The 10,459-nt window shown below is 34.1% G+C and overlaps 1 protein-coding gene across 1 annotated transcript; it reads right to left on the bottom strand.

The window, feature by feature from the left end:
- Positions 1-245: 245 nt before the first annotated feature.
- Positions 246-10,109, bottom strand: Pka-C1 (Protein kinase, cAMP-dependent, catalytic subunit 1). Its single transcript, XM_069501942.1, has one exon. The coding sequence runs from the start codon at positions 9,772-9,774 to the stop codon at positions 8,713-8,715; it is 1,062 nt and encodes a 353-aa protein (XP_069358043.1). The 5' UTR covers positions 9,775-10,109; the 3' UTR covers positions 246-8,712.
- Between the last annotated feature and the right edge of the window lie 350 nt (positions 10,110-10,459).

Genomic DNA, 10,459 nt, shown 5'->3' with positions numbered 1-10,459 from the left:
AATGCGTCTATGAGACACAAAGCCAAATTTCATACCTTTCTACCAAAAAATTTTTTTTATATTATATTGTACAGAATGTACAGGTCTATATATAACGTAGTTGTATGAACGTCTTCAATTTGCATCAGCCAACATGCATTAACCCAATCAGATAGTGAAGCCTCGTGTAAAATCTCAATGATCCCACAAATAGCCGGACCAGAAATAAACTGCTCTCAAATAGGATGATAGTAATCAAACAAATGTTTTACTGTTACATCGATATTTTTAATTTCATCGTAATTTTATGGAAGATCGATACATGGTGACAAATAAATAATTGAAATTAACTGACTTTTTACATTTGAATTCTTCAATGCTATAGGCACTCGATATAATATAGGTCTAGACGTGAACATTTTAAAATATTAACTATTCGCACAGATACAAAAAAACTGCTCGCAAATACACAAATACGGTCACGCTTGTGTTTATAATATCCAAAGTGGCCCTTAAAATGTTCACATTAGAATGTCTAATGCAGTGTTTCCCAATTACTTAGCGGTACTTACAATAGTTCCGACAAAAAGTTACCGGGGCGTATCCCATAACGGCCGAATTTAATAATCAATCCTATCTGTATTACCCCGATAGATTTTTCAAAAATTGTCTTTTTTGACAATCAACAACGTCGCTAATTTATCGACTTATTTCAGATAGATTGATTATTATTAATTTCGGTCGTAAGATATGAATATCTTGAGGGATATTCACTAGAAACTGAGCGCAGATTACGAAACTTTAATTACATGAATTTATACTATCGAAATTCGATATATTGGCAACCATTGCTACACTTTTGGCCAAAATATAGTCAGCCAATAACAATGATCGCGACGATGTCAATGCATTTACGGCCGAAATTAATAATCACTCTACCCGTAATCTGTCGATAGCGATGTTGTTGTCAAAAAAGACAATACAATTTTGACAATTAACAACGTTGTTAGGTAAGTAATTATGGACAAATTACATATATCTTATAGTATTGATTGTTAATTTTGGGCGTTAGTCAAAATGATCCGGTAACTTGAATACAAATAATATATAGTTAATACAGTACTTAAATTATTATTTATTTTCTTGGGCAAAGTTCATTTCATGAGTAAATGTTTGTTGTCAAGGCCTTACACAATTACCTTTATTTGTTTTGTTTGAGAACATTCTTCAAACTCGCTAAGTACTTAGTAAATAAATAAAAGAATCTTCTACAGGGGTTACAAACATGTATTATTGCTATATTTTCAAAAAGTACTTGAAATAGTTAATCTAATTGGGAACCACTGGTCTAATGGGTCGACGGTTAGCACTTTGTGAAGCTTATGGAATGAAAATCTGCAGATATCAAGCAGATATTTGAAACTCCTAAATATTTATGGGGACACAATCACTCTAGTTTTATATACAATGATAATTATGAAAAGTACACATCATTAATTCCTTAAATATATAAAATCCAATCCAAAAAATACACTTGCCACTAAAGGAACAGTTAAGGTGAACGCAAAAATCTAACATGATCCCTATAAATTAACAAATAAAGTAAGTATAAACACCTCAACATTATGTGGTTTAACTAAACAATGCTGAAACAGTGAGAGTTATCACAAAAACGCTCAGTAATTTCTTATATAAGAGACAATGAAAATAAAAGTCTAGTGAACAATAGCTTGAAAGTAATCTTAGATTATTAATGCTCCACTATATCTCAAGATGTCATCCAAGGCTATAGATACGTTTTTGCATGATTAAGTTTGCATTCTAGGCACAATACATTAACTATAATGAACTAATAAGTATACTAATTTCACTGAGACAGCTCGTGAAGTATGGCGCGGGTTGCGGGAGGATGACAGTTGACATCAGGGAGTCTGTCGTCCAATAGAAAACAGTCCTTGAGTCAAGAGCCGCACCTTCGTGTTCCTGGTGAGACTCAAGACGGTTTGCCACTTTATTGGTCGTGGAGGGTCCTCAGGAGGCGCCTATGGCTGGGTTGCGCTGGAACGGGTTCGGTTCCGTTATCCAGTCACTAGGCGACGCGTGAAACACCGTGGGGTTTTAGTCGGTAGAAACCGACATAGCCTCTGTGCCTCCCCGGGCACGGTGGTATTCATTAGGATTTCCTCACGAGAAAAATAAGGGTAACAATTGACATCAAAATCAAGAAATTCACTATAAACCTGAACCCTACTCCACAAGCTATCTCAGTCAACGGTACACCTATACATAGTATGAAAATTGCCGATTTTTGATGGGTTTTTTTAAACGAAAATTAAAAACATTAAAAAAGTTGAGTTTAGCGAAAATTTCATGTTAGCTAAGTATTAGTCATTAAAATTCTTAAGATTGGTTTTATTATAATGAACATTACATTATGTTACACATAATGATACTAGTGAAATTATGAAATTATTTATCCTTACGACTAATTCGAGTCCTAATGATTTTGTGTAATAGTGCAAGGTGCAACTGTAACGCAAAAGCCAAGTTTAATATGGAAATGTAAAAACGTATAATACATGCTTAAATAAAGTAGTAAATAGTTATAAATATATAGCTTTTATAGAAACCATTTCAGTTAATGAAGTTTTATGGCACCAAAGTCCAAATTCGACTACCCTACCTGGACCTATATTGTTTTTCTAAAATAATGACATATCTCTACATTAAACAGGATAAATTTCAGAGAGTTATCTGTATGGTTACTAGGCTATCAATAACATTGAGTTACGACGATTGACACTTTTTTAGAGATGAAAAATTTTCCATCCTCAACTAGTACTATAGGGTATTTTACCATTTTTTGAAAAGTATCTTAATTTGATCATGATAAAAAACTCCCAAAAAATTTTTAGAAAAATTTTATTCGATCGATAAGTGCAATAAAATGCATTAAAATTTTGCATTTTAAATTTCGCCGCGAAAACGCAACCCACCATCTTTTTAGGGTCATGAGGTGTCATGACGTCACACGGATTGGTAAGCAACGGTGTTTTCTTGGTTAAATATATTACAATTTCAATCCATGTAATGTCACAGTCGCAATTAACATGGCGGCTAACGGTATCATGCGTTTTGAATGTTTGTAGAACAGATTAAAAAAGTGAATCTTTAAAATCATTACAAATTCATTATATAATTTTATAAACTGAAATTAACATTTTTCGATTGCTTACTGCTAATACTATCTTGTTGTTATATTTTTAGATTTTTTTCTCGCTTGGTGTAAAATACTGTATTGCAATATTAAACAAATTTAAAAACATTAAAAATCGATAAAATTATTCATGATGAAATAAGTCTCCAAAATACACCCTGTATAACATGATATTTAAAAAAAACAAATACTAAAAATTGTGATTCTACAAGAATGGCATTAGAATAAATTAAAAAAAGTTTGAACTGACTAATGCTACTGTTGCTGGACAACACTATAATTTAATTTAGAATGATTATTTTAATGATTAAGGGTTGATATGATTTAGCATTTTCCAATATAACATAGTGATATAATATAATCGATTTTATTGAACAAAAGTTTAGTGATCAAAGGAGCTGATAAATTCAGATGTCAGTTACACACTATATACTATTATTATACTTAATTTATATGTTATAATCTGTGCAAAATTGGTTAAGTAACCATCCCAGGATGTTTAACCTAATGACTATAACCACATATGCGTACAATGCTTTCACAATGTAAAATTCTCTACAAATAACTAGGTAGGTAGATAATTGTGTGATGCGTTGCAACTAAGAATAGGAATGAATTTCTGCCTTATTATGATGCCTTAACTGGTAATATATTCTGATTCAATATATTTTTATTGCATATTGTAATAAGTACTTACTTACTTATTAACATTTAAATAATGAAGCTAAAAAAATGTTGTATATTCAAATTATTTTCCCTGCAAACCATGTTCTAATTAATTTTCTAAGTGACAGTTGACAGATAGAGGTCATTGACTTTCCTATTCTTACCATGAACGCAGATTACAGCCTGGATTCAAGTCCTACATCTAATGCTAACAAACTTTTTTTTATAAGCTTGCCATATTATGATCTTTATATACTTGCGTTGAACTGCATTGAACCAACCAAAATTGTTGAACTCATACTTATTGATAGCAAATCTAATAATGAACATTGACAAATTCAAACTTTATTTCTGTATTCTTGCATAGTTAGGGCAATCCATCAATTATGTCACAAAAACACAGTTTTTTAACCTATATTTTACATATATTTTGTCAATGTTGTTTCATTGTTTACATTGCAATACTAAATAATTACTCCTAGCCAACAAAAAGAAAGCATTGTACTAACATAGCATTCATTTCATAGGCTATGAAAGTATGATAGATGGTTTATGAATTGGGTATTTAACTCCAAATTTTTTATTACTTTATTATAAACTAGGATAAAAATAATGACGTAAACTGAAAAAACTAATTAAATCGATCAAATAACAAAAAAATTATAAGCATTTAAATAATTCTGATTAGACAGAGATAGCGATATGAAATTGTGACGTCACAGCTTACAAATGCCATAGTAGCTTCGTGCGGTTTCATACAAATTTTCTTTTTGCGAGAAAGGGATAGAAGACCCTCCCACTCCAAATTTAAAATGCCCGTAACTTTGTAAATCTTTGTTGAATTTTAATATTTTTTTCAGCGTACGTCATTATTTTTATCTTAGTTTATAATAAAGTAATAATATTTTTCAAATTCAAAAATAGGAAAATACCTCTAAGGGGGTAAAATATGAATTTGAAAAGAGATTGCCCATTTTCTTAGGAGCTTTGGGCCCCCCTAATATAATTGTTATGTCACCATGGTTTTAATTTTATTTTGTAGACAAATAATTAACTCTTTATATTCTGCAAACGATTTCTATTTATTCACCCTGGTTATAAAGAAATCTTATTTTTTATATTGCTGATATTGAGGTTATATTTAATTAATACTTCTTCAAAATAAATGCATGTTTACGATTCTAACTGTAATTGTAGATATTTTCAAAAATAGAGTGAAAAAAGTCGTTATAAAACATAATCGTAAAAAAATAACACATTAAAAAAATAAAAAAATAAGTTTTGACACGACGCCACAAAAGAGGGCCCGTTCACGGGCGATCTCCTTTGTGTAGTCAAGGAGGGATAAGCTCATAGGTCATTCATACAAGTTAGTTACTTAGTGCTTTTTTGATGCATGATTTTTGAGGTTTGCTCCTCTAGTATTATGAAATCTCTCAGGTCTCTGCACTTTGATTTGATATTAGATTTCTTGTCACCATGGTTATGATTTTGCCTCTCCATTGTCTATCTCACATTGTGAACTTCCTTCTACCCTTTTTATTATGTGACATAATCAACAGATAGACCTCTATACAACATAATGTAACACTGGCCATACACGATCAAGTGTATCGGCAAGTTTGCAGCGGACTTGAAGTGGCATCCAGTAAACTTGACGGTGTGCGTGACATGCAAACTACAGCAGCTTTCGTCCGTTGACAACTTGACGGTAAACTCGATCGTGTAAGGCCAGTGTAATGTGTGTTTTGTATTCAAGCAAGTATCAGATCATGCAAGCTGTGATCACGGCGTACAGCTCAGCGCACAAGGTTTCACGTCACCATTACAATACATAAATCTACAAAATAAGGAACTATACAATACACTTAAACCCAAACAAATCCTTGCATCAGATCACAATCAGGTTGAATTGCACAAATGAACACAACTACAATAGAATACAATAAATTAATCTCTTTTAGGACTAATTTCTCAATCGCCCAATAAACTTTAACTGATGAATACATCGACATAAATGACAAGATATGGTCAAGCGAACAAAATTTTTCACGGTTTAGGAACCAAATAAATCAGCGCCACCTCTTAGATACTAATGAACAACCCATTTGAAATACAGACGTCACTGAGGTTGCATTGGTGCTAAAGCACCACCTAGTCGGTGCCATTTTGTTTGTTCAATAACCCTATCCATACGAAGTTATATATAAGTCAATGGATGAATATTGAAATTTTGACAGATTTCCTATACAAAAACTATCAAGATGGCAAAATTCCTCAGTTAAACATTATTTGGCAAGTAAAAGATCGGTCCTTAATTAAAATGATATTATACTTAATTCCTTAATTAAAAATATCAGCTGATTCAACAATATTAATATTTTAAATAAACGCAATAACAAAAAGTCAAAAATTAAAATACCCTTTTCAATATAGTTAATATTTAACAAAGTAGATGATTAACACTTAAGTACTGATAAAGTATTTTGCATTGGTGTTTTATTGAAACAATCTAAATTGACAAACAAAGTCATCCTTTCTGCAGGAAACATTGTAAAAAAGGGTGCACTTTTTTTATATGTACTGTTAAATTTATCAATTACTTATTATGTTGATTTTGTTTGTTTTTTTTTAATTTTTTGTTTTGATTGATTAAAGCAACAAAGAATTAGAACTCTTTGCTTTTTTGACTAGGCTTGATTGATGGGTTATTTTTTATAGCAATGCGATTCGCCCGCCAACTATTCTACGTTTATGGTACTACACTAGAAATCTTCACGCAAATGCCAACATCTGTACATAGTTTCAAGTTCATCGGATGAACGATGCGCGAACACATGGGTAACAAACAAATACACAATCATTTTATACTTTAGAATCTACCATTACTTCTGAAAAGATTGCTATTGACCTTGGAGGACTTTGCTAATCTTTTACTAAGAAAATATGGCTTTTTGACCTTCATTAAGATGGCAAAATAAGACGAATATGAACAACTCATAACTTTAGTTCTTGATTACAAATATTATTTATTGATTTGTATATGTACAGCTGTACATATTGTAATTCTTGGTAAAGCCTAAAAATTCAGTTGTCTTTCTCTAAACTAAATTTAGAGTATCTGCATCCTTTTCTTTTTAACAATGCTAAAAAGGGACAGAACATGAACTTTACATTTAAAGACTCTAAATTTTAGTGTACGCTACAATTTCAAACAGTATGCTTGTGACTGTGTTCTAAAATCACGGGTTTTACCATCTTAAAATAAAATTTAAAACTGTCAAACTGCGTCTGTCCTTTTCATATTACATTAGTAAGGAAGAGTATGCGAACACTCAAAAATTAGGTTGTGCTCAGAATCAGTACCAATGTTTCTTTATTTAACTAGCTTTAAATATTCAAGTACACAACAGGTTGGGATGGCAATCGGGGTAACCCAGTGCACACAAATTAAAATTCTATGCATGCTCCATGAATTATGATTATGATAAAACTGTACTAAGTAATTGTTGTTATTTTATAAAACAAATTATATAATTCTCAACTTCCTTTTAAATTGTAATGTTTCTAATTCTTTTATTTAGATGAACATTTATATTGAATGACTACTCCATCAGTACTTAAACGTTAATCATACAGAAAGATATCTAAACAAATAGATTTGCCTTTATCTTAGAATTTATATCTGATTTATGAGATACTCACTGACCAATAGTACTTATTGAGAGTAGTAGTATGAATTAATGAATAAAATGTGATAAATAAGTTTTTTTTGTACATTAAGGCAATCTATGCATTTAAATCTCGGAACTCACTTAAAGATGTCCTACCTAACAACAGACTTAATTAGTGACTGAAAATACACCACTAACTTTCAATTACCATAAAAAAATCAGTTTATTTAGATTAGATACTTAATAGGTTTATGCAGTTTAAAAAATTTAAATCGAGTTTTCAGAAATATGCATAAGAAATTGCATTACTTGGTCTAAACAAAATATTATTAGCACACAAGCTTCATGTCATTTTCATACTGTGGTGTGTCCACGCCTTTATTCATATTTTCAAACAAAACAAACTTTAATAACCTTGGTAAATTAAAGCAAAATAAATTCGATTGCACATTTAAAACAGTAAAGGCCTGTTCTACAACTGCTTTATTCAATCGATAAATTTGTCATTTTGACAGATTCCGAATACAAAAACTGTCATAACATCAAACTTATTTGTTAGGTAAAGTTTACCTGGAGGTGGTTAAACCTTTCTTGTATTCATCTTTCAAAAAATTATGGTACTAAAAAGTAGTGGTGTATAATGTGAGTTATGTTGTTTGATATCATCATAAATTGAGAAGATAAGATGTGACGAATTTTAAATCTAAATAAGCGACAAGAAAACCTGAATAATAGTTACACAATCTGTCTGCCCAAATTGCATAAAAAACAATTAAAAAAAAAGACTAAAGCTTACCACATTCCAACACTATCAAAGGCAAACTATGGAGTACCAAAAGAACACTCAGTACTGACAATATGGTCCAGTAACACTGCTACACTATCAGTTTGTCTCGGAGAATATCACCAGAGGGAGCTACGCACCTCCACATCTGTTTATTCCAACTGAAAGGGCACTAAGCGAACGTATGCCACAAAATATCAGGGTCAGTTCTACATCATTTCACCTACACTCTTTGATACACTTTTGGTGCCTGCTCCGGGCACTTCATGTCTATATACACCCAAAGCTGCCCGCAAGAGACATCTTGCCTCCCCACGACTCTGTCATGGAAGATTCACTATTACAACACACCTGCGCCCAGTGATATCTGCACGCAGGCTCCATCTGAGCGCTCAGAACTCGGCAAACTCCTTCGCACACTTCTCCGTTGATGAGATACGCAACGCCTCCTCCTCGTAGTCATCAAAGTTGCTGGTGTCCCCGGGTCCTTTGCAGCGAGGTATGAACGGGGCTTCGATCTTCTTTTGGAAGACTGCAATCCAGTCGGTGCTCGCGAACCACTTGTGTCCCTTAATGTCATTCACTCCCGCTTTCAGATTACCGTATCGCTTAGTCAGATCCACCTGCAGAAGGTTGCGTAGGAGATCTTTAAGATCCGAGCCGAAATGCGATGGAAAGCGAACCTTACCTGATACGATTTTTTCATATATCTGTATCGGCTGGTCGGCGAAGAAGGGCGGATATCCAGCCGCCATCTCGTAGACGAGGACGCCCAGCGCCCACCAGTCCACAGCCTTGTTGTAGCCTTTGGAAAGGATGATCTCGGGCGCGAGGTACTCGGGCGTGCCGCACAGCGTCCACGTGCGGCCCTTCACCCGCTTCGCGAAACCGAAATCCGTCACTTTGAGGTATCCCTGAGAGTCGATCAACAGATTCTCAGGCTTCAGGTCCCGGTAGATGAGGTCCAGGTAGTGGAGGTACTCGAACGCTAGGACTATTTGGGCGGCGTAAAACCGCGAGTGAGGCTCCGAAAATCGGCCCACCTTGCGGAGGTGCGAGAACATCTCCCCGCCTGGGACGTACTCTAGAACCATATACAGATTGGAATTGTCCTTGAAATGAAACTTAAGGCTTACGAGGAAAGGAAAATTGATGGCCTGCAAGATACGCTTTTCGTTTAACGTATGCTCTACTTGCTTCAACTTTACAACTTTCTGCTTATCTAATATTTTCATAGCGTAATATTCCTTCGTGGGTTTATGTTGAACTATCATAACTCGGCCGAACGAGCCCGTTCCGAGCGTTTTTATTCGCTCGAAGTCGTTCAGTCCGGCGGTGTTGGTGGGATTCTTCTTCCATTTCTCCTCGAAGTCCTCCTTGGCCTGGTCGAGGAATTCCTTGACGCTCTCGGCGGCATCCACCTTTTTATTGGCGGTGGCAGCATTATTGCCCATGGCGCACACCACTAGCTATTCCAGGGCCTCGATTCGCCGTCAGAGGCTGCCGTCTGCACTAATCGATGCCTGCCTGTACGTCCGTGTGAGAAACGGGCAGGTCAACACAAACCGATTTGAAACACAAACATTATTGACTTTCACAGCACGAATGCACGTCACAAAAGACACTTGTTGTAGGCACACATTGACACGATTAATTTGAAATCGAGAAATCCCGAAAAATATTTTTCAACATTCACAAGAAATAAAATGGCTTCCACTACCAAACTCATCGACAGAGCGAGATCGAGCGAACGTTTCGCTCACGGGTGGCGGTCATTGTACCAATGTTGCCATAGTGTAGAAAAATAAGCTACCATTAAATAATAACTATCTTTATTCCGCGAGCTCGTCCGCGTGAATTCAGTTATTTTTAATATCATAGGAAAACTTTGCTTATCAAATTAAAAGTATCCTGTATCAAATGACATTTCTTGCGTATTACTTAATCAATTAATTAGGTACTGTGCCAAAATTTATTTTAAATAATACGTCTTTTGTGTGTGATCAATAAAAAATACATTTGAGTATTTTAGATTATTATGGGTTCAGTGTGGATTAGGTGCACGAGATGCTAGCCTTAGTTAGACCTCCGTTTCTAGGAAGCCTAATAAAATTTATTGAAGAAGTTGTTCTCGAAAAA

This window comes from Maniola hyperantus, chromosome 11 (genome assembly GCF_902806685.2).
Source record: "Maniola hyperantus chromosome 11, iAphHyp1.2, whole genome shotgun sequence".
Lineage (NCBI taxonomy): Eukaryota > Metazoa > Arthropoda > Insecta > Lepidoptera > Nymphalidae > Maniola > Maniola hyperantus.
Note: the sequence above shows the minus strand (reverse complement) of the source record. Positions and strands in the feature narration are given on the sequence as shown.

Coding starts and splice junctions, on each gene's coding strand:
- Pka-C1 (XM_069501942.1), bottom strand. CDS start 9,774: ATGGGCAATAATGCTGCCACCGCCAATAAAAAGGTGGATGCCGCCGAG.